At 50.5% G+C, this 24,183-nt stretch overlaps 4 protein-coding genes across 12 annotated transcripts in view; 2 read left to right on the forward strand and 2 right to left on the reverse strand.

Moving 5' to 3' along the window:
* Positions 1-15,170, forward strand: part of dnm3a (dynamin 3a) — a 31,123-nt gene extending 15,953 nt beyond the window's left edge. For 3 of the 5 annotated variants that reach the window (XM_048975974.1, XM_048975976.1, XM_048975975.1), the window contains 7 exons: positions 306-419; positions 6,231-6,340; positions 9,847-9,958; positions 10,366-10,530; positions 10,652-10,884; positions 11,068-11,262; positions 14,565-15,170. In XM_048975974.1, coding sequence (XP_048831931.1) covers positions 306-419; positions 6,231-6,340; positions 9,847-9,958; positions 10,366-10,530; positions 10,652-10,884; positions 11,068-11,262; positions 14,565-14,604 — 969 coding nt within the window. In that variant the 3' untranslated portion in view covers positions 14,605-15,170. Of the gene's footprint in view, positions 1-305; positions 420-6,230; positions 6,341-9,846; positions 9,959-10,365; positions 10,531-10,651; positions 10,885-11,067; positions 11,263-12,769 lie in introns of all 5 variants that reach the window. The other 2 variants (XR_007382480.1, XM_048975977.1) reach the window with 2 other exon arrangements.
* Positions 15,171-15,839: 669 nt separating this feature from the next.
* Positions 15,840-17,854, reverse strand: pigc (phosphatidylinositol glycan anchor biosynthesis, class C). Of its 2 annotated transcripts, none has more exons than XM_048975979.1 (2): positions 17,355-17,854; positions 15,840-17,210 (listed from the first exon to the last, which is right to left on the reverse strand). In XM_048975979.1, the coding sequence occupies exon 2, from the start codon at positions 16,996-16,998 to the stop codon at positions 16,129-16,131; it is 870 nt and encodes a 289-aa protein (XP_048831936.1). In that variant the 5' UTR covers positions 16,999-17,210; positions 17,355-17,854; the 3' UTR covers positions 15,840-16,128. The 2 variants fall into 2 exon arrangements, with proteins under 2 accessions (XP_048831936.1, XP_048831935.1); XM_048975978.1 differs by having other exon boundaries at positions 15,840-17,041; positions 17,355-17,853.
* Positions 17,855-18,145: 291 nt separating this feature from the next.
* Positions 18,146-23,114, reverse strand: tmed5 (transmembrane p24 trafficking protein 5). The gene is made up of 4 exons (XM_048975980.1): positions 22,237-23,114; positions 20,937-21,034; positions 20,671-20,851; positions 18,146-20,200 (listed from the first exon to the last, which is right to left on the reverse strand). The coding sequence occupies exons 1-4, from the start codon at positions 22,519-22,521 to the stop codon at positions 19,982-19,984; spliced, it is 783 nt and encodes a 260-aa protein (XP_048831937.1). The 5' UTR covers positions 22,522-23,114; the 3' UTR covers positions 18,146-19,981.
* Positions 23,115-23,190: 76 nt separating this feature from the next.
* The window catches only part of suco (SUN domain containing ossification factor), a 29,666-nt gene continuing 28,673 nt past the window's right edge, over positions 23,191-24,183 (forward strand). For all 4 annotated transcript variants that reach the window (XM_048975970.1, XM_048975972.1, XM_048975973.1 and 1 more), the window contains exon 1: positions 23,191-23,542. In XM_048975970.1, the coding sequence (XP_048831927.1) occupies positions 23,490-23,542 (53 nt within the window). In that variant the 5' untranslated portion in view covers positions 23,191-23,489. The remainder of the gene's footprint in view (positions 23,543-24,183) is intronic.

The raw sequence follows: 24,183 nt of genomic DNA on the forward strand, positions 1-24,183 counted from the left end.
GGCTGTGAGTATAAGTGTCCAGTATGAATGGATGGCTGATAAAAGCATTTTCCCAGAACGCCAACAAACATGAGAATCTGAGTGACGACGAAATGTCTTAACGAATGAGGCCAAAGTACCTCCACTGCTTTTGTCTCAACAGCACTGCTCTGCGTCTGCCCAGTCACATTCAGTAATACCCTGTGCAGTACCTCTGAGTCTGCCGGACCAGCATCCTGAGTTTGCCAGCTCTTTTCAGGCTCTTGTCCCCATCCAGCCATGACCTCGGTGTTGCAGCTGACCTTCGACCTTCCGCCCCTTCTCAGGTAATCCGGAAGGGCTGGCTGACCATCAACAACATCAGCATCATCAAAGGTGGGGCCAAGGAATACTGGTTTGTGCTCACGGCGGAGAGCCTGTCGTGGTTTAAGGATGACGAGGTGAGGGCTGCCCTTCATGTGACTTTCCTCCCCTTTAAATTTCCCTGGACTTTGCATTTAAATGTTTCTCATTTCGCGCTCAGACTCTTCACTAATCCCTCCTCTGTTCTCCTTGGACATTAACTCTGACCAAAAATCTGCATGCATCTAATCTACACATGAAAAGAAACCTGTGTACATTTTGCGTAAGGAATGCGAGTGTTTCCCTGCTGTGTTTTGAAATGGTGGAAGGCCAGGGTCATTCTCCATTGCCACACATTTGTATGTAAATGTTTATTCATGCTGGTAGAAATGAAGAAGGTTGATCACTGCTGATCTGAACAGTGGATTTTATTTATTATTACAGAGGTGGTGGGAAGGTGGTTTCCCAAAGTAACACCCAGTCATATGTTTATTAGCCTCACTGACACAAGGGGTTGAGAGTGGGGAGGAAGGTTCCAGAGAGGGTGGGGGTCAAAGGCTCTTTCCTGTCGAGCTTTCATGTTCTCCAGAGCACATCATGGATGCTGATTCGCATCATGTGTCCACTGGTGAGACTGCATTCCGTGATTGTCCAGCCAGTTGCCGCTCCGTGATCGGCCGGCCAGACGCTGCTCTGTGATTGGCTGGCCGGGTATGTGTGCCCACCCGGCGGGCTGCCGTCTGTCTGCCTGTCTGTGCCTGCTGTACAGGTGCAGGAAGTTCTGCACAGCAAGTGTAGACAGGCAGACACATGACAACTTCCTGGGCTTCCTGGGCGGCTCGTGGCGGCCGGCCGGTCTCTCCAGGCCTCATGGCTTATAAGAGAGACGTAGCTCGTCTTTTCTGATTCGAAGCACACGTATGGATCCGTGGATTGTGGCTGTACAGTGCAGACACAGAGATATAGCGAGAGTAGCGAGTCTCCCGATACGCTGGAATGTGTCTCTGCCCGTGCCGGAATCGCAGGAAGGTGGCATCACAGCAAGCAGGCTGTGTTCTATGGCTCCTATTCCACTCACCCCCCTCCCGTGTCCCACAGCCCAGCTGGGTAAGAGACGCTTTCAAGTCTCACTTAGTCACGGCTTGACTCAGCCCTTGGGTATCCGTTAGGTGGAGCTCAGCCTTACAGAGCACAGTGACACGTACTGTCCTGTGATTACATTCAAAAGTCTTTTACATTTATCTTACTTATGTACATATATACACTTTCATGCTAAGTGATGTAAAATTTGGACAACATGGTCAGCCAGTTCCTGGAGCAATTTGGGGTTAAGAGCCTTGCTCAGGGGCCCGACCCTGGGATTTCACCTTCTGAACACAACCACAGGGTCCCAGTGCGAGGAGCCGCACACAACCCCTGTTTTCTCATATTCATATTCATTTTATTTTCTCATTTTCTTATGAGTCGTGTTGTATGGTAAAGGTGCAGTTCGGCCTTGTGCGGGTACCCAGATGTTTCTGCGATCTCGCTTCTCCAGCCTGGCTCCAGCTTTCAGGAGTACAAGCCATGCTCTCGAAATTAAACAGCAACCCCCCCCCCCCCCACAACTCGCCTATTGCCCCCTAGAAGTCTCATATATCACCCCCTCTTCCTGTTCCCCTCTTTTCCCCCCTTTCTCTCTCTCTCTCCCTCTCTCCTTCCCTCCCAATCTCCACCCTGTACACCCTGCCCCCCCCCCCCCCTTGGGAGTTCAGGCATTTGGACGAGTTCATTCTGACACAGCTGGAATTGCCCCAAGCCAAACCAGTGGACACATGCACGCGCACACACACACACACACACACACATATATACCGACTGACTCAAACTCAGACAAATGAGCCTTCAAATGCGCTTAAGCACTAATTTATGTGCAGTGAGTCACTCCGACCTGACTACTCTGGTACTCACACATAAATAAATATTCTCCTGTTGGACTCATTTATTTACCATATTGCTTTTCCTAATGCACTAATTAATTACCTTTAACAGAAAATGACAAATTAATTTGCTTTGTGTCGTCAGGCAGCAGTTATGAGTCAGCGGATGTAAGCAGACCTGCAGCGTAAAACGCTGAAATTCGCGTCATCCCCAGCTGCGTTTAAATTGTTTACTAAACATCATGTCATGTGTGGCCGTGCTCTGCCGTTTAAGTGTAAGCAGACCTGGCTGCCCCTGGCTCCTTCAGATCTCCTGGACCTTCATAGGAGTGCAGCTATTTTCTGTACGGGCTATATGCTGAATTCTTCGGCAGTGAAGCCTTTGAGTTTGTGATCAGAGTATCATCACTGCTTAGTTTTCCTTTGAGTTTTTACCATCTCAGAAACCTGGCAAAGTCTCCCCACTTTCTCCTTCCCACCTCACACTCATGGCCCGCCAGCCCCTTTCCTGCACCCTCTATTCCTGTCTAACTCTCTCTTTCTCCATTTTGCAGACCCCCTCCCACACTCATAGCCCGCCAGCCCCATTCCTGCCCCCTCTATCCTTGTCTGTCTCTCTCTTTCTCCATTTTACAGACCCCCTCCCACACTCATAGCCCGCCAGCCCCTTTCCTGCCCCCTCTATCATTGTCTGTCTCTTTCCTTCTCCATTTTGCAGACCACCCCATTCCTCTCCTTTTTTCTCTAAATTCTCTCTCATCCTCCTCCTCTTGCAGACCTCCACATTTGTGTGGTCTGTCAGTCCCATTCCTGCCTTCTTTCCCCATTTCTATCACTCTCTCCTTTGCCATTATGCAGACCCCCTCCCACACTCATGTGGTCTGCCTGCCCCATTCCTACTCCCCCTATCCCCCTCTTCTCTCTCTCTCTCTCTCTCTCTGTCTCCTTGGGACTCACATTCCTGACTGGAAAATCGCAAGGCTTTATCCAAACACCAGTTTTCAAGAGTCAGTGAGGAGAAATCCCACATCCCATGGCTATTTCCCCACTTACGCCCCCCACCCCCTCACCTAGCCCCTCCTGCCCAAATCTCCTGCTCAGTCCTCATAGATTGCACACCCAGACCGCGCTGGTCGCATGCCGTTGACACTCTCTGCTGCCGCCACCACGCACACTCGTGCGGCTGTGTACCTCGCCGCACGTTTTACATGCAGTAAAACACACCAGCGGTCACACATGTTAAGGTGCATAAAGAAGCTCAACTGCTGACTTAAGGAAGCTTGCCGGTGTGGGACCTGTGATTCAGACCTTACAGCTTAACCTTAAATCAAGACAGGGGCATCACTCTCAATTAGCGTTACAGTGCATCCATCTCCTGATAACATCCTTCACACTTCACAGTCTGTAAAGAATTAAGTGCAGAGTAATCGTGCCGAAAGGCATCTTTGCGTGGATCTGCAGCCAGCTGCTGTAACCGCGTACTCCTGGCTGTGGGGGGCCGCCTGGTCACCTTTGTGTGGACGACCCCGCCGGGGCTCTACCCCCTCACTTACTGTCAGTGTGCCGGCATGCCGCCGCTCAGGCCCCGGGCAGCGCCCCCATCTCACTGTCCGCAGTCAGACGCACGTCCTGCACAGTCTAACCAATGTGCAGACTACTGTACACCAGTATCATCCTGAACAGGTAGTCTGAACACTGGGATGACGGAGCAAGATCCCGTCCGTCTGCTCGCTTGCTCACTCGCTCCGGCTCGGCTGCCCCGGGACGGCAGCTCCGCGTCCCGCTCCCTCCCCTCGGTCCCCGCTTGCAGGATGCCTCTTTTGGACCTCGCTTCCTCCTCTTAGGTCCTCTTGGGCCGTGGTTCTGGTCCTGCACCGTCGGTCCCGCCTGCGGAGGTCCGTCCTGGAGATGTGGCCACACCGAATATCCAGCCTTGACGTGGCACATTCGCTCAGACGGCCGGGAGTCTGGCGGCGCATTTAGGGACGGGATATTAAAAAAAAAGCCAGGAGAGAGGGAGGGACCCGCTGGCCATATAAGGCTTGATGCGACCCTTGGGGGAAGCGCTTGAAGTGATCTGCCGTTTGCCTGCTCGGCTCTCCCTCTGCATCCCCCTCTCTCAGAGTCTACCTCCCAGATGGCTCTTCCACACCAGCTTTGCAGTGCGTCTTTCTTCCATCTTCCCTCTTGCCCCACCTTTTCCCCTCTTTCCATGTCTCTCTCTCTCTCTCTCTCTCTCTCTCTTTCTCTCTCTCTGGGCACTAAAGCGGTACCAGATGTTGAAGACTTTACGCCAGGCAGTCATTCCATATTTTTTTTTGTTTCTCTGAAAACCCAGGCAGGAAGTGGGCCTCTCTGGAATGGAAAGAAAAAATGTTTAAGACAGAAAAAGGAGGGGGTGTGGGGGGTGAAAACTGAGGGTTCACAGAGTTTGCTGAACGGCCGGACCTTGTGGTTTTGGGTGCACAAGCTCCAGGCTGTGTTCACACTGGCCACTGGCTCTTCACAGACAGCCAGCCCTCAAACCGGACCCCGTGGCCGGTCTCCTCTCCACATTGTCACCCGAATCTTGCTCCATTCCTCTTCGGGTTCCTGCATGGGTTCCTCCGGGGGTTCCTCAGGTCCTGTTTTCTCCCCTTAGCCCATCCGGACTCCCGCTTCCACAGTTCTCTCTGTAACTGAATCCGTTTCCTGCGACTGAAAGCCCTTCTTGATGGAATGGGTGGGTGGGGGTGGGGGGGGCACTGGGTGGAGGACGGAGGAACGGGTTTCTTTGGAGAGATGTTGTGTTTGAGAGCCTCGGCCGGGCTAATGAGTTTCACATGTGGACCCCCGTCTCCCTCGCTCTCGCCTTACATGCTCCGCGTCCCAGCAGGCGCTCTGCAGGCTGCTCCACAGCCACGTTCCTGCAGGTGGCGTCTGACCTTCTCATTCACCCCGTTGTGCTCCTCTAGGTGCTGATATAGGGATGCATTCCTGCTCAGTAGCATTTATAATATCCCTCAGTCTCCTGCCAACACTTAAGATGGACAAAGTGCAAAGTGCTGGATGCAGTAGTAACCTGACAAATAATACAGTTACATCCGTAAAATAGGTTTTTTGTTTGGGTGGCATCATCATCCCCGGCTTGAGGGTGGCGGCGCCGAGCACGGGTCCAGTCTGCATTACTGTGGCTTTGCTCTTACAGTCAGGGATATGTTGTTTGTGGGGACTGTGTGTGTGTGTGTGTGTGTGTGTGGCCCAGGTATACTTTACCTTGTGGGAACCAAATGTCCCCACAATGTGATGAATACCCGTTTTCTTTTCTGGTCTCTATTTTATAAAAATCCGTGACTGCAATGAAAAAAACTAAAAATGTAAAAACTCTTGTATTTTGTTTGGTTACTTATGCTTATGGTTCGGGCTGGGTGGGGGTTAAGGTTATCATAGTTAGCATTAGCATTTTTCCCATAGGAATGAATGAGCGGTCCCCAAAAAGATATGATTATATGACTGGACAAAGGTGTTTCCTTTCACAGGATGAATAAATTTCCATTTTGACCTTGAACAGAGCAGACGCTCGTCTTCATCTTTGCGATGCCTCTCTGCCGACTGGCCCCCCGCCGCCGTCCCTCGGCGCCTGTATCTCCTCCTCCTGAACCTCCTCCACCTGCCACATGGCCTCTGTGTCACCCTTTCCCCTCCCACCCCCCGCCCTTCACACGGCTCCCTCTGCCTCACTCCGTCTGGTCCTCCTTCGCTCAGACGTGACCCAGCTGTTTCTGACACCCGCCGTTTCCCACGTTCCTCTGCTTCGCGGCTGATGTAACCCTCCGCCACGCGGGGAAGGCAGGCATCTGCAGGGGTGCTTTTTGCTGGGCTGATTTCTTACGGTCAGGCCTGTGTCCCACTGTGAAGCAGTAACCTCCCCCTCAGAGTGACCTCTGCGTGCGTTAGTCACAGCTCTTCTGATGGAGTCCAATCTTCTCTCTGTCGTTCTGTCTGTCTCAGGAGAAGGAGAAGAAGTACATGCTGCCTCTGGACAACCTGAAGGTGCGCGATGTGGAGAAAGGATTCATGTCCAGCAAGCACATCTTCGCAATCTTTAACATTGAGCAGAGGTTAGTCGATGGCAGCGAGTTGGAGTGAACTTCCACAGCATAACTGGGCTTTGACTGAGTGATATAGTGGTTTTCATGTATTGCATTTTATTTACTGAGCAGTTGCTTTAATCCAAAGCGATGTACATTTTTAGAAAGCGGGGTCAGATAGTCCCCGGAGGGTTAAGGGTCCTGCTCAGGGGCCCAATGCTGATGTCACTCTGTCAGCAACCTTTGGTCACAGGCACAGTGTCTCTGCCTGCTGAGGGACACACAGCACCGCCAGTTACCGTCTGTTAAGACACGTGAAGAGTTTTCTTCATTTTTATTGCTTATTTGTCATGTGAAAGTAGGTCAGACATGAGTATATATAACACCACTGCTGACTCTGCTTACAAGGAGGGTGTACCATAAATGCTTATAATACCTGCTTTTATGTACATATATGTACATACTTATGTATGATAGTTTGCTGGAAAGGTTAAAACATATTCTCTTTCTTAAACACATGGTCAGGAACACAAGGAGTGCTTGGGGGGGGGCAGTGTGTGGTCCAGTGGGCTAAGCCTTTGTGTTTGTGATCACAAAGTCTCTGGTCTGAGCCCGACCTCGTCACGTTTGTGGGTCGTTCAGCAATGTCCTTAACCCCCCTGGGCGCTGCTACAGTATGGTGGCTGGCCAGCTTGGGGGAAGCATAAAAATAGAATTTCCCCATGGGAATAGATACAAATAATCAGTTATTATTATCTTTAATTGACAAATCCAAACAGCTTCCTCTCTACGGTCTCACAGTAGCATTCCTCAAGTTGGGCACTTTTCGGTATAAAATCCTTTTTCTTAAAACTAAACAGTGACCCACTCACTCACTCATATATATGCGCATTTGCTCACTTGTATCGAGCAACTCTTCACACTCTCACCTGTCCTTAGCGGTCAAGTATTGTTGTACTACACAACTCTACTCCTGTCCTCCTCCTGCTCCTTCTGCTACGGCGATTTGAAATGAGGGAATGGCCGCCGGCCTGTTTTAACATTTAAATGCACATTCACTCTACTTCTGAGAAGCTACGAATAAACGTTTCTTTCAAAATGCTGTCTTTTATCAGGATGCTGAGAGGTATATCGGGCAGAGGGTGCACAGACGAGGAATCCTTTCTGCAGGCTGAGGTTATTCCCGGTACTCCTTGTTGAAATTGGTACTCACCTATGTTTTCTTACGCTGGTCGCTTTTAACTCAGAACGCTGGGATCTGTATTCGCTCTGAATCCAAAAAGTCACTCCGAGGTGCTTCTGTACTTATTAATACATGTGGCCTTAGTGGCACAGAGCAGAATAGGCGTAAATTGTTACTGCAGCTGATTTATGGTGTTATTGCTGCAGCTCTCCTGATTTAAGCTGGAGCTGCTTGTGTGTTACTGGCCTGTCAGATGATCCCGCGTATCAGATTGCAGTTTCCAGCACCTTGGAAGGAGCAGCCTTGCCGTTTTGTCGCAAAGCCACATGCAGCAGCCAGACAAACTGTAGACACCATATAGCACACGATTCGACAAACCAGCACCCCCCCCGGGTAGTGTCTGAAGGCCCTGTTTCCGTGCACTGCATCCAGTCACAATCCTAGTTGTTTGTACTGATATCTAGGGTATGTTTGGGTGTGCTTCGGAGGGGGCTCTGCTCAGGTGGGTGGAGGGGGCTTCCTGAGATGTTCCACCATGATGCTCAGCCATAATGCTCAGCTGTGATGCTAAGTCGCGATGCTCAGTTGTGACGTTCAGCCATGACGCTCAGTCATAACGCTTAGCCGTGATGCGCAGCCGTGATACTCAGCTGTGATGCTAAGCCGTGACGTTCAGTCATGATGCTTAGCCGTGACATTCAGCTATGATGCTCAGCTGTGATGTTCAGCCATAATGCTCAGCCATGATGTCCCAAAGCGAAGGAGAGTGATGGAGACGCCTCCCTGTCCCTCAGCGAAACCGCCTAACAGAGAATTAACTGCCAGAGCTTTTGGCTGTTCGCTTTGGGCCGGGCTGCTCATTTGGACAGATTGGCTGGATGAAGAAATCAAAAAGAAAAATATTTCATGATGAGAAACAAACGGTTTTGGGAAAGATTTTTTAATAATCCAACGGTACGAGTTAAAAGAGCGGGAGAGCCAGGGCCACTGGCTGGGGGGCTGCGGAGTTTGTTTGGGGATCTGTTTATGATCCCATCCAGCGTTTCTACAAAAGAGCGAATGGCAGAATAGCGTCTGCAGGCTAATTAAGCAGCTAATCAGATCCAGGCCCACCCCTGACTGAGCATCGAAGCTTCTCTTGTTAGGAAAGAATTTCCGTGCTCACCACAAAGACGGAGCGGGAAGCAGGAGGCAGAGGAGAGGCGGGAGTCAGCCAGGAATGTGTCAGAGCGTGTCCTACGGCGCCCCCTGTTCCCTTGCCGCGTCTGTGCGCGTAGCTTTGTTTGTGCTGGTGTGCCGGCCAGACCGATCCCAGCGCAGGGTCCCTGTCTGACCGTAATCGAAGCCCTCAGGAAACTCCCCAAATCAAAAGCAGCCAGCGCTTTGCACAGAAATTCCGCAGAACGAAAATTCCTGGCGCGAGGGAGCCGAGGAAAGGGGGAAAGGCATGTTAATGACTGGCTTCGGCCCGCGCACCGCGCAGTGGTGGTGGTGAGGGGGGGCACTATCTTAGAGAGCCGCTGTGTTCGAATGGAACTCCCAGACTGGGAGAGATGTGATCCACTCATACTGGATCCTGGCCCAGGTGATGCCATTGTAGCAGATCCTGGCCCTGGTGATCCTATTGTAGTGGCTCCTGGCTCTTGTGATCCCATTATATTGGATCCTGTTTCTCCGGCTGCCCTTCCATCACACACTAGCTGTCAAGCTGTCGCAGCCTTACCCTGGAGCAAACACACGGCGATCCACAAAGTGTCCGTTAAACAGACAGGGCTACAGCGCTTACACTGTCCCAGTGAACAATGAACAGCCTGCCCCTGAACAGAGATGCAGGCCAGTTACCTCAACGCAGCCAAATCCAGTGTTCCAGGCCTCGTATAAGGCGCAGTGAGACTTTTGATTCTAATTGGAGATGAAGTGTGTGTGTGTGTTTGTGTGTGCACTTGCTTGTTTTTTTTTTGGAGAACAAATCCCACTTGGAGATGCCTGGCTTTGATAAATCCTCGATCTCTCCCCACACAGGATGCTAACACACACACACACACACACGCACCCGCATGCATGCGCACACACATGCTGAAATAGAAGGAACAACAGAGTAATCAGGGGAATGCCTTACAGATGGAGCTGATGGGAATTCTGGTTTCTGTGTGTCTGACAGACATGGTGGCCTGTCAGCTCTGGTGTGTGTTTGTGTGTGTGTGTGTGTGTGTGTGTGTGTGTGTGTGTGTGTGTGTGTCAGAGAGGGTCCTGACGGGTGGGGTTAAATGTGCGAGCAGCCAGTCCTGCTGACTTGTGTGTCCTGTTCTGCGTGCAGTTGTGCTTTCATTGCAGCCCCTGTCTGCTTTTTCAGGAACGTCTATAAAGACTACCGCTTTCTGGAGCTGGCCTGTGACACCCAGGACGATGTGGACAGCTGGAAGGCCTCTCTGCTCCGTGCTGGGGTGTACCCCGAAAAAGTCTCAGTGAGTACCTGTAGCGCCCTCTGGGTTTGCTCCTGTCCCCATGGTCCAGCGCGGCAGGACCAGGGGCATCCCTGTGCTGCAGTATCACCATGTCGGACATTAGGCGCGGGAATCCCCGCTCTGGGTTTATTCATCGCCTTTCCCCCTGGCCCGCCCACTTCTGTCTCCGTCTTGGGCCACGTTCACAAACGAGATGCTCCTGGATGTTTTGGCTAACTCACTCTGTTTGTGATGTTAGGACGCCACTGGGGACGCTCTTGACGCATTTAAAGGCTCACACACAAGCAGCACGCCCCAGAGGAGGGGCACTCCTATGAGCTCTGCTAGCTTTCACACACCTTCGTGTAGCGCATCTGTCTGCTTTTGGCCTCCTCTCCCATCGCTGCGCTTCCTCTTTCCCCCACCAGGCTGACGGCGAGAACTCCGGCCCTTCGGACTCCTTCTCCATGGACCCACAACTGGAGCGGCAAGTGGAGACCATCCGGAATCTGGTGGACTCTTATATGGCCATCGTCAACAAGTGCATCCGAGACCTCATGCCCAAGACCATCATGCATCTCATGATCATCAACGTGAGCCCCCACCTCATCTCCTGACCCTACCCTGCCTATTGACCCAGTCCCCCACCTTGGTCCCGCCTCCCAGCCGTCCGTGCACCCTCTCGCTGCCACCGGTCCCCTGTCTCCCATCCAGGTGAAGGAGTTCATCAATGCTGAGCTGCTCGCCCAGCTCTACTCCACGGGGGACCAGAACGCTCTCATGGACGAGTCGCCGGAGCAGGCCCAGCGGCGGGACGAGGTCCTGCGTACACACCACGCCCTCAAGGAGGCGCTGGCCATCATCGGCGACATCTCCACCTCCACCATATCCACACCTCTGCCGCCCCCTGTTGACAGTTCGTGGCTACAGGCTGGCTCAGGTCGCAGGTGATGTGTTTTGAAGCAAATAAATAAATTTTCATTTAATGCTGCCTGTGTAACTGTAGCTAAAGTCTAACCTGAGGTTTATCTAAAGCTGTCATGTGATAAATATGATGATCCAGAAGGTGGCGCTGTCAGGATCTGCCGTTTTTTAGCTCCACTCCACGTGAGCTCTTTCACCCATCACAGGTCTCCTCCCCTCAGTCCAACCGCTCCCAAGAGGTTTCCCTCTGGCCCCCGGGCCCCTGCTCGCGGCCCTGCCCCTACAGCGCCCCCTGTACCCTCTCGTCCGGGCCCCCCAGGCCCCTTCAATAACAGCTCAGATGCTTTCCAGCCCCCCCAGGTGCCCAGCCGCCCCAACCGAGCCCCTCCCAATATTCCCAGGTAAGTCAGGCCCAGATCATCATGAGAACCTCAACATCCTGCATGCAGTTTCCACTAGGATTGGGTGCACTGCTATCTCAAGAATAGTTATTGTGCAAAACAAAACTGCCATTATAGCAGAAAAATACAAAACCTGTTCTCAAGTGACTTCCATGATTGAAAAACACTTTTTCATGACTGGAAATAAAAATCAACTTGAAGTACAGCAGGACGTGTTTGGATCTGAGCTGATAGAACAGGGTGCTTGTATCACCACCCCATACAGCCACTGTTGCCCGACTATTGTTTTCTGCCCATTGTCTGGGCCTACACCAATCAACCTGGCCTGCACACTTGGACTGTGAGAGGAAGCCTGAGCTCCTGGCAGAAACCCACGCAAACAGCATGCGAACTCCACACAGACAGGCCTCACACCCGGCCCAGGGACAGAACCCAGGACCTTCTTGCTGTGAGGCAGCAGCCCTGAATCCAAATCCATTCCATATAATGGAAGTTCCACCAGTAACAAACCCTCCCCTAAGTTGTGGGAGCACTTTCAACCATGTATTTGTTTAGGCAGCATGGGCTGTGGTCTTTTCTGATGACAGTGAAGCCTGCTCTACCAATTAGCATGGTATTGTCAGAAATCCCGGTGTACTCGATATGCCCCTTATACTGCCCACCCCTTTTCAACAGGTACGTTTCAAGAAGGGTAACATACAGTAAATAAGCACCATGTCATACAATGATGATAGGACCATTTAGTACCATTAACATAATTAACTTTAATTAATTCTCTAATCGCTGTGGGATCCGCAGGTGCCATTGGTTCAGATTTACTGGAGGAATGAAGTTTCTCACTCTCACCAAATAGTGTCTGTTAGCGCACAGTTCGGACATTATGGATCACATTCACCACTGATTATGTATGAGTTAGAGTCTAAGCATGAATGTAAGGCTGAGGGTGGGTTTGGGACCAAAGCACACCCCCTCCTGGTAGGATATTCAGGTTCTGAGGTCATGTGCAGCGTCTACGCGGACCAGCCGCCCACTGAAGAACAATCTGCCATTCTGACTTTATTTTCCATGTAGAAAAAGAACAAAGTGAGATTCAGAGAGTGAACTGCTTATCAGGAGGAGTACTTAATGAATTAGAACTGGACCAAGGTTCCAAGCCAGGTTTAAGACCAGTACTTGTTTAATATTTAAATTGCTGATATTTTAATAAATGGGGTGAACCTGGTTTGAGTGTATATGGAGTAGAGTATTAGAGACAGAGGTTACTCATAAATTGAAAGTACCGATACTCAGGCACGTTTGACGGGATTATCCGAGACAGAGGTTACTTATAAACTGAAAGTACCGATACTCGGACACGTTTGACGGGATTATCAGACAGAGGTTACTTATAAACTGAAAGTACCGATACTCAGATACGTTTGATGGCATTATGAGAGGGAGAAGTTACTCATACGTTGAAAATACTAATTCTCATACTCAATGGCATGACACTGAACAATTCTTCTAGTTAGGAGGAAGGAACAGCGACAAGAGTCACCGTGGTAACAAGAGGAAGAGTTTGCTAGGAGTTGGCCTGGAGAAGATAAGGTGGGTTGTGTTAAGGGACACACAGGGTTTAGGAAAAGGAAGGACATGTGAGAGTCCCGCCTATAGTGTGGGAGAGTGAGGCACAGATACTCCTATTTGCGTTTCGTTTGAGCTGCAGGTGGCGCTCTCCCATGCAGCACTGAGATGTACTGCGCATAGATAGGGTTCCAGCCGGGCCAGTCTCTCTCTGAATTGGCATTTTCTTCTTGCCTGTTCTTGCTTTACCTCTGTCACTTCTCCATCAATCCATCTTTTCCTTCTGCGACCCCTGCTCTCCCTCCTTCCTTTCTCTCTTTCTACCACTCTTCCTTGTTTTTGGCTCCTCTCACACCTTCTCTCTGCCTCTTTTCAGCTACACTCCTGATTGTCTCCCTTTCCCAGTTTTTGTTCCTATCTCCTCCTCCACCCATTCTCTCACTCCATCTCCACTTCCCTCCTCGTGTGCCCACACCTACGCCTCTTTGCCCTTATCCCCCACCCTGTCCCCATCCTGGCCGTGTCGCCTTTCATCCCCGTACGCTCCTCATCCTCCCTTGCTCCTTTGCAGCACGCCAGCTGCCTCCTCCTCCACACCCCCCCAGTCATACCGCCCCCATTCCCAGTCTCAGTGCACACTGCTATCCAGCTGCATTCCCCACAGAGCCCCTACAGCACCCGCGCACTGCACCCGTCCCCTGTGCTAATCCAGTCTCGCTCAGTTGACCCCTGAACACCGTCAGGTCAGAACCGTCTATCGGGACACCATCGCTGCGCTCGTCGGCACCACAGCCAGCCGTTCCCGTAAGCTATTCCCGCCTCCGCCTCGGCATCCAGCCCAACAAGACCACGGCATTCCCAGACCGGCACAGTGTGCCTGAGAAGAGCATCTCCTGCTGTCTGTACAGTAAAAAATGATGTAGCTTTCCCTCGATGTAGATGGGCTATCTGCTCCAGCCTGGGGCTCAGTGCGTCATCCTTGTGAGGTTCTGTGAGAGGCGTGTCCCTGACGTTGATTTTCTGTGTCCCTGCTTTTATTATCTCTGTTACTGTACCCCAGCTGTAAGCAGTGAGATGGTGGTCAGATCAGTGATGTATGGGGAGATGCCTACAGGTTTCTTTAGGTCCCTTACCGAAGGTTTGTAGGACATGATGAACCTGATGAGATGTTCTGCCAGCATTGCTCTTCCTGACTAGAACCAAACACCCCCCCAGCACCTTCACAGACTTTGAATGTATCGGGCTTCATGTGTTTAGATTATGAAAAGCCTGCCCCCTTTTTGGTGTTTTTCTCCTGCCTTTCACTGGCTCACCCCCGAGTTTTCCTCCTTGCCGTACCTCGCACCCTGACGCCTCTTAGTGTCCTCTGCGGTGCACATTCCTACACCTTCAGCTGTCTGTACCCGTCAGCTGTGAGCATAGATGGATGGATGGATGGATGGACAGATGGATGGCTAGCCTTTACTGTGTGCATACTGTCTTGTTAATATATATTGTGTTATTGATGAGGCCACATTTTTACAGTAACTGTCATTTGATTGGTGCACTAGATGTCCTCAGAGTTCCAGTGTATAGCAGTAGCAGATCTTAAGGAAATCCTCTCATTAACCTATGTTAATGTTATATATATAATATACATCCCATGTGGTGGCAGAACCTTGAGGGCACAGACATCTGCGGACGGTGTACTCTGTGCAGATCCCCCTTACTAACTGTACTGTGTCTGTGTTCCTGTCCAGGAGACACCCGCCAGCTGTGCCCTCAAGGCCGGAGCACTGAGACCCCACAAAGGACCCCTGCTGACACGCCACCATCGCCCTTAGAGAAGCACGTCAGTGAGGCTCCCCCACCCCCCACACATGCTGCGGGCTGCTGGACTGGGCTCCGCCTTCGCGCCATTCTGTACATATCAGCGTCGCGTCTGTGTATCACGTGTGAATGTCTTGCAGGGACAGAGAGCATCCCGGCCACGGTAAACAGCGTCTGCGTCTTTGTGTCTCCCCCCATCCCGGGTAACACTTCCTCCCACTCACTGTTATGTTTGTTCTCTCTGTAAATTAACATATATAAATAAACATATTATATATATAAAAAGTATTTCCTGGGACAGATTCTCTGTGAGCCACTGGGGAAGTGGCTGAAATAGAGATGTATTTTACACATCCATACATGTAGCTTTTTCAAATAAAACATGTCAGTCCACTAGAATAAAACTGTAGTCATACTATGAAATATTTTTTCATTTTTAGTTTTTAGTACAAAGAGCTGTAGTGTTTTATAACATGATGGCAAATGTATGGGTAGAAAAAGAGACTGCTTAAAAAATCAGTTCAGAATAGAATAGTTTTAGGTAAGCATGTGTTTTTATTTATACATAGAACTACCTCATACGTTAACACACTAACCAGTTGTCTAAACTTTATATATTTCTGTCAACACATTAAATGCATGTGAGGCTGGAAAATGCTTCTCATCCTTTCCTGGAGAAACAATCTGGTATAATCTGTGGGATTCCCCCAATTCTGCTGGGCAGCAGAGGATCAGCAGCTAAAGTGAAACCCTGAGGTGACTCCTAGTGGCGACACCTGTGTACTGTATTTCACTTTCCCATCCATCCTCAGTGTTTATTAAATGTGCATAAATGTACCAAGACAGCCTGCAGCCACAGTACCACACATGTCATTAAAATGAACATTTATAACACTCTCATTGCAATTCATGACGAACAGGGTTAACTTGCGAGTTCCTGGAACTGTGGCCGCGACAGAAGGATCTCTCACAAGCAATGATCACGCCGATGTTCTTGTCTGATGTGAAGGTTAGATGGTCCTGACCACCAAGAAGATGGAGACATGAGCAGAAAAACAAAACAAGCCTCACGATTCCCATATTCTTACATCATGTATCAGCCATCATAAAAAATAAGACAATACCAAGCTCTTCCCATTAAAAACCATACAGTACTCTATTCCTGTCACATATATATTAAGTTTGTGACACGATCCAGATTACAGTGCAGGTGAGGCTATTTTATTTAAAACATTAAAACAGAACACACATTCAACTCTTCAGACTGTCAAGTATAAAGTTTTCAGTATTTGGTGCATTAAACTAAACCTCTGCCAATTCTCAGGTTCATCTGGACCTTTTTAGCGTATAGCTCTTTCCATCTCTTTCACTAAATGGGCCTGGATCGTGGTGCGTCCTACAAAAGGGGGCTGCAATGTCGGCACAGTCGTGGTCGTTTAAGGGGGCTCAACTGCCGGCTTTCTGCTCTGCAGCCTTGTCCTGAGCAGGGCGCTGTCAGTCCTTCGCCCTCAGTATGCGAGACAGATCCTCGTGGATCTCCGCCTCATCCCAGGGCCCGTGAATGTTGTCCTTGTGCCGCTGCAGCCACAGCAGCAGCAGGGGGCAGAGCAGAGTCAGAGCCAGCAGCGTCAAGGTCAGAAGCAGGGCGCCCGCAGGGGACAGACTGGCCAGGCCGGCCACGCCCCCCAGCGACACCAGCGCTGCCGCCCAGGGGAAGGTGCACGGGGCCACGTCGCGCAGCCGGTGCAGCAGACAGGGCCAGAGAGCAAACACCAGCATGGCGCATGTCATCATAGCGAAGACGTACAGCGCCCCTGGCAGGCGGGAGGCTAGGCACACAGACGCGAAGAGGGCCGCGTTGAGCGACAAGCTACCTGGCGGGCTGGGCTGGGCGTAGGGGAAGGACACCAGGTGGGCCAGAAGCATGAGCGCCGTCATGGCGTACACCGTGTCCGTGCTCACCGACTCTGTCAGTGTCTTCAGCACCGGCGAGAAGCCAAAGGTAAAGGCCATGAAGATGGTGGCGCTCTGAAGGTCGGCGCAGCGTGTCCGCTCCACGCTGTGGCCCCTGCCGAGGGCACGGTACAACCCATAGCCTAACAGGGCACACAGCACGCTGCCCAGCAGCAGTGTGGCTGGGGCCAGCTGGCCCTGATCCATGTAGGACCACAACGTGAGAACCACAGCCACACAGGACAGCTGCTGAGCCACCAGGCCTGCCTCCCGCACCACGGCCCAGTAGCGGTACCTCCGCACACCCACATTGCGCCGCAATTCCTCCAGAAAGCGACTGTCCACGTAGTTATCCGGGAAGGATTGGCGCTCGTAGAGCACCTTCCGCCAGGGGGCGCCGTCCGCGCCCATGGCCCGTCAGAACAGGAATCGCCCTTACAGCAGCTGCATGCAGCTGTTGGGAGACGTGGGGCAGTAAGCCGAGAGCGCGCAGCCCAGCAAAACAGACATCCAATAGGTTCCGTTAATAAACTACACTAGATGTCGGGATGTAGTGTTGAATGAAGCGTGGTGTTTTCCGTAGGTAGGAAATATTTCAGTGCAACGTCCGACAATGTCGTCATCTGCCAGGCGAATAATAAACGGATCAGACGTCGAGCTACAGTAAACTCTCTCTACCTGCAGACGTATTTGCCATTACTGAAATGACAAGAGCAAACGATGTCATTAAAGTGTCTATTGGAGTTTTACTGTCAATTTGTACATACCTGTAAAAGTCTCGTCACTATCCGACTGGTTGTCGTGCGCTTAAGCACCCGGAAGCGATCGTCCTTTGGAATGACGGCGTGATAATGCGGGAGCGCCCCCTAGCGAGGGGCGCGGGGTTTGCTTTAAAGGATGTATTTATATTGTCACATAAACTTTCAGATATTCGCAAATGGGAATTGAATATCGTCTTGTCTGATAGCAAAATTATGAGTAATTCCTTTCGCGATTAGACTGATGCTGAGGCGAAAAGATGCGTTTGTGCCTGCTTTGGTTAAATCGTTTTGAGTTTACTTACAGTCGTATAGGACTGTCATGCCAACAGGTCTGTTTCCGAGGGCGAACGGGAAAGACTCACCTAACTTCTTTGGTTATGAAATACTACTCATTAGGTGCCTTTTTTCGGGGTGTATGTGACACTTTTCTATATTATAATAGTAAGCAGGGTGATTACAGTAAACACCAGAGCAGTGTTTGAAGGGTCTGCATAGTAGTACAGAAATATACATGGAAAGAAAACAATGATCAGCTGCGACTTCGGACACTCATACAAATTACCTTAATATTCAATTTGTTATGAAAATGGAAATATTCATAGTTTTTTTTTTATCATTGCCACGTTTTCTTGATAAAGTTTTATGCTAAATTTAAAGCCACGAATATGGCGTCCTTTTACGAATAGTTAAATGTCTTGCAATAGAACCAGCCGTTACTATTGAAAATAAATTACCTCAAATTACCTTGTTTTTCGAATTACTCTCCTGTACTTCACAAACACTTTCAGACACTGATATATATGAACGATAAACATTTATTTGACTTTAGTTACGTTACACTCAGTTTGCCTAAATATAAAGCATGTGCGAGTAAAACCAGCAAATACAAATACTGACGGTAAAAATTGAGGCACTTTGACGGAGGGGTACAGAGCGGCAACAGGGCGCAGGATCACGCCGCACGCAGGGCAGCCGCTTGCGAGTCGCCGCCCTAGTGGCCAAGACGCAGCAGTCAGCCTCCCTCGTGGGAAACGAGTCCGTTCACATTTTGAGCTCAACATCGATTCACTTGCATAAACAGGCCTTTGACAGGGTTCCGTGAGTACACTGGTGAGAATAACTATGTCTGTCTTCAAAGGCCGGACTTTTAAGGTGGGGGTCTAAGTTGTGCTCATCTTCTCGGACTCCTGGCTCGACGTGCCACTGTCCTGCCTGACGTTAGTAACTTAAGGCATTGCTTAGCATGAAATGCGCAGCCCAGGAGCTAATTTAGCATACAGTGCTATGGTACCATCCCTTTACATAGCTGAACCCCCCCCCCCAGGTCAGGCTGGGACCTCGATCCCCTAGCCTGCTGTGACGTTAGGGACAGATTTTAGTAGTCTTTCTCCAAACCTGCAGCAATTCCTCTTATCTCCAGTTAAGTCCAAGGGTCACGCTCAGCGGCACTGTGACATTATCCTGAGTTAGTAGCAAACACAAAGGGGTCCCTCTGCCACTGACCCCGTCGTGTTTGGTTCACATAAATGGCTGGGCTGAATTAATGCTACCATTTCTTTCTAAGTTTTGCCCACAAGAATTTGCAGCATTTTGTCCTGGACTTCCTTTGTTACTGAGGTGAGCTTGGTAAGTATCTGCCTGCCATTTTTATTTGCCCCTTGCTCACATTCATGCAGACTGACTAGCAGACCCACAATGCAGTTCTGCCCGCTGCTTACAGGCTCTGCATCCTAAACAGGAATGCCTTTCTGCACTATAGATGGAAACACAGGAACTCGAAACCAGCCCCGTTACCCCCCCTTCAGGAGCGAAAGCAGAGGTGTGTCAGTGCAGCGCCAGGCCTGTCATCGCTTACGCCCCATAAATCATGCATGCTGAGGATCTAATGGCTGCTTCTCGCTTCCTCTCCCCCTTTTCACTCTGCTGCTATCCGGACGTATATTTGCATTGCCGGTTAGCATGGAGAGAGCCAGCCTGCATTTATCTCTGCAGGCTCTGGTTGCAGGCTATGTGCAGTACACCACAGCACACTATAGAGGGTGCACTTCCTGTCTCACTAATGGACAGGAGGCTGTCACCAGGGACAGTGACAGCAAGTACAGCCTGGTGCCCTGTAAACAGTCACATGGTCAACATATTGGGGGTTAGTTTCAAAAAAACATACAAAGCATTAAATATGACCCATTTCTTACAGATTAAGATGCATATAAAAGTAATTCATTTTCCAACTAAAATTATAGCCCTGGGTCTCAATCTCCGTTAGGTCAGCAGCATGGAGATCTAATTAAAACCCCTAGATTGGGAACCTGGATATTGGGAAGAACGCTGAACAGTCCCAAGGATTTTAACGAGCGTTAATGGGTGTCGCGTCCAGCGACTTGACTTAGTGTGAATACTGGAGACAAACACTCTAGAGTGACAAGCAAAGGATGTCAACCTGACCTCAGGCCATTAGAGAAGAGTGGATGGATGGACAGAGCTTGGGAGAATGTGCTTCATAGCGTGCGTGTGTGAGTGTGTGAGGTCCATCGGCCGTGCAGGGTAAACACCCAACAGAGACGAGGAGGGCAGGCCCCCCTGGCCGCATGTAAAGTCAGACTCCGCCCCTCCCCCCACGCCCAAGCATGTGGACGCTACGTGCGGTTCTTGCGCTTGTCGTCGAAGAGGCTGCGCAGGAGGTACACCTGCAAGCCGGACACCAGCACCATGACCAGCAGGTTGACGCAGGACCACGTGTTGACGCGCTCATAGTTGCTCTCCTGTAGGTTACGGTCACGTGCCTCAAACGCACGCAGCACCGTCTGGATCTGCAGGCTCTTCCCCAGCCGCGCCTTGACGCTGTTGATGGTGTCCTGCAAGACGAGTGGGTGGGGTGCTGATGAGTCTCTCACGCATGGGCTTGTGCATACGTGAGCAAACCAAACGACACCCATGTGGAAAAGCGACCGATATGAAGAGCGAACTGCATCAGGCTTTCTGACCACATGGACATTTCGTTTGTCTACCTGGCAAACATGAAGAAACTACCGGAACGTTCTAACTGGGGAGCTCTTGGCAGCCTTCTTTGGGATCCTCTGCTCTCCCAGGGAAGTAGAAATGAATGGCAAGTTAGCTGGTCACGGTGACACCGGATGAGGCCACCATGATCCGAGGGACCAGATGGCAGTGTCAACATGGCCTCTGCACAAGGTCACCAGCCGTGTATGCTAACAGCACAGACAGTGCTGGGTTTAATCGGCACTGCTCTGCTCTACAGCCAATGGGCCTGGTTGGAGGTCTTATCTAGAAAGGAGAGGAGCAGCGGTGTTTCAGCCTCAGTTACCATGATGTCCTCCAGCTTCATGTCCAGCAGGTCCGTCCCGTGGACGTACTCCTTCCAGTCCTGGTCGCCTTCCACGTCCTCCATGTTGTCTAGGATTAGCTCGAAGAAGATGATCTTCTCAGAGACAGTGCTGAAGGTGTTGTCAAAACAGAACATGTAGTCCCCGTCGTCCGTCTCCACCCTGCAGAAGCGAAAATAACAACGTGGTAAATGGAGGAGGAACTCAGTTGCAACCCCCCCAATCAGAGAGAGACAGTGCCACCTACGTGTGAACGCCGTCCGACTTCCTGTGGTCTCTGGCCAGCATGTGCCCACTGGGCGAGGAAAGGGAGAAGTCTACATCGAGGCCGGCACCGTCCAGCACCTAAGGGTCACCAGGAGTCAGAAGGGAGACGTCAGAGAAGCCAACAGAGGGACCAGCAAATAAAGCCAAATGATCCTTCATACATTTACGTGACACCCGGGATTTTAACCCAAATTTACTAGTACAATGCTCTACTTGCTGAACTACGGGAGCCGTTTAGTGACAGGCAGAAGTGACTTGGGAGTGATGTGACAGATTACATCCTGAGCACATTTGGACGATTCAAGGTTTTTCGCAGAAAATCTTCAATCTTCAAACCACTTACCCTGGTCAGGGCTGCTTGGTGGCCTTTAGCATACATTCACACTATGGGCAATTTAAAGCAGCTTTTCTCAACCCGATCCTTGGAGACTCCCAGACAGTCCATATTTTTGCTTCTTGCCAGCTCCCAGCCAATCAAGAACACTGAATCCCTTTGTATAAATGCAGGGAGCAAATATGTGGACTGGATCCTTAAGGACTGGACTGGGAAACACTAATTTAGAGATGCCAGTAATCCCAAATGCATGTAGGAGCAAAGCAGGGGAAGGACATGGCATGCAAATCCATGGTAAAGATGGGATTTGAACCCCCAACGCTGGAAGTGTGATGCAACAGTGCTGCCTTCTGAACCACCCCCCCCCCCAAAAAAAGTGAAAGGCATCACAAACTTCAGCAAAGTTGTAGTAAATGTCATATACCCAGACTGTCCCCCAATCTGTTCTTCAGTGCCGCTGTTACACAAGTGACAAATAATCAGATATGTCCTTTTATTTGCCCTGTGCTCCAAGTTGAGGAGACTGCCAAGATGTGCAAGGTGGTGTAACACCAGTGTGACATAACCCTCGCTTCACTTCATATGCTTATCCATTTGCATACTTACCCCATTGCACATAGTTACTACTACTTATTGTTAACTCATTCTGATTGCAGTTTCGCCTTGTCTTGTACCGCTGTTTGTCTTGCACTGATGACTCCTTTCCTACAACTGTGGTATCGGAATTTGACGGTGTTCAGAGGAACACGTGACAATAAAACTTCGAACCCGAAGCTTACTATCTGCTCTAATATCTGCTTTAATCCCTCTGCTGGCATCTTCAACTTTAACTAAGATAACGGTTTGCTGGGAATGACACACGAAGAGACTTTAAACCGGCTGGTCTCTCTTTTTTTTTTAATGGGTTTGATTTATCATAAATGAAGCTCGATGAGAACCCGATCACCTGGTACTCGATCTCCAGGGAGGCGTCCTTCCTCATGGTCTGGAAGAAGCACTCCTTGCGGCCGGCGGGCAGGGTGAAGGTGAAATCGCTGTCCAAGGACTGCGAGAAGGCGGCCCCAACTTCGGCGACGGACACCGACACGAATACAGCCGCCAGCACCACAAAGGCACCCATGATTACGAGTCTGCGCCGATGGCGACGAACAGGAAAGCCGGAGCGCCGAGCTGCAGCCGAGCGACTGCGTCCCCCTTCCGACCGGCGGAAACGCTTTTCTACGCTGGGCATAAGCGCAACGGCAGAGAATCTTGCGTGGCCCTCTGACGCCCTCTGCCTCCCGGATGTCTACCAGCAATCACGCACAAAAATGACGAATATAAATGTCACATAACATATTTCACACATTCCTAATTGTGTCAGTAAATGTGGTGCGCCACAGTACGCCTTATCGTACATTACGAAACGGCTGTAAACGTATCATAGAAAAAGAATAACTGTCATGTCAGTTTTTAAATATGCATTTACATAACTATATCATTTCCCACTAATTCTATTTAGCTTGCACTCATCCCCTTTGAAAAAAAAATCAAAAATAAAAGTGAACAAACGTGGAAAATAGTCGCGACATCGGATACATGTTTTGCAGCTCAGAGATACCCACTATTGTAGTCACCTACATAATTTGCGATTTTTCATTGTAAGATTAAATGCAGAAGATTTATATCCCATCATAGGTCCTGAGGCAAATAAGAAGACGGGACAAAAAAGCGGAAACGCCGCTGCCTTGAGCAAGATAAAATACGGTATGCAAATTACGCTACGTAAAATGCGCAGAGGGCTGGTGCACGTGAACAGGAGACTTGCGTTAATTCCCGATAACATGTGAAACGGCGCGCGGGGAGTCGCGCATATCGCCGGTGAGAGAATACGGAGTGACACGGGAACTCCGGCTCCGGATCCAGCTCCAGGCCGAAGGGGGAGGAACCGAAAGCGGCCGCGTCACGGGGGCGGCGGGGGGTGGCGAGCAGAGAAAACGGAATCGCAGCGGCTGGTGCTGGGGGGGAAGGAGCAGCCGCCGAGGGGGGGGCGCGGTAACGTGGAAGCGGACACGCATCGCGGTCGGCCCGTCGCATTTTTTTTACGGCTCGAATCGGGCTGCCTGGGGAGACAAGAGCGACTGGAGGCAGAGAAAAGGCAAAAAAACATAAAACATAAAACGAGGAAAGAGCGAGGATGTGGGTCCCCGCGGGAAGATAATGAAGAGGCTGAGCGTGTTGTTGCCGTGCCTGATATTAGTGCTCCTGTGCGGGTGAGTATCCGCGCCTTCCCCGCTGTGGCGGCGCCCGCTGCCCACCGCGCGGCTTTTCACACTCCGCGCTCCATCGAGCCTTATTTATCCCCAAATCCCCCGGCTGTGCCAGTGCGCTGCGCGGGTGGAGGCAGGCCACAGGCAGGCGCTGCTCGGACGGAGGCGATAGAAGGCACGGCGTTTGTGTAGGGGGGGACAGATGCGCCGGTGGAAGTCCGATTACATTTAGTCGGGAAAATGTCCTAATATGCATCCTAATATTCGTCAGAATAACATGCTACTAGGCACCCGAGTATTCATGATATTAACACATCCTAGTATTCCTACTAATATATCCTAGTATGCATCATTCTGGTCAGTGTGACTCCGCTTGCCCGGTCCAGATGACCTTCTGCCGATGGCAAATTTCTTCTCTCTCCCGGTCAGGTTTTGTTTGCATTCTGTCGATATTGATGCCATATTGTGAGCCTGGTACTGATCGGATCTCACGTATAAAAGCGTAACATGTGGTCGGAGAGCTGTGTGTCGCATGTCCCAGGAAGCAGGTGGCTTTTTCATGTAATTAATGTCCCTTTAGTATAAGCGAAATATAAACCCAATTGAGGAAATGTAACCATTTCAAATGCGTTTGCTAGTGACAT

Source organism: Brienomyrus brachyistius, chromosome 15 (genome assembly GCF_023856365.1).
Source record: "Brienomyrus brachyistius isolate T26 chromosome 15, BBRACH_0.4, whole genome shotgun sequence".
Lineage (NCBI taxonomy): Eukaryota > Metazoa > Chordata > Actinopteri > Osteoglossiformes > Mormyridae > Brienomyrus > Brienomyrus brachyistius.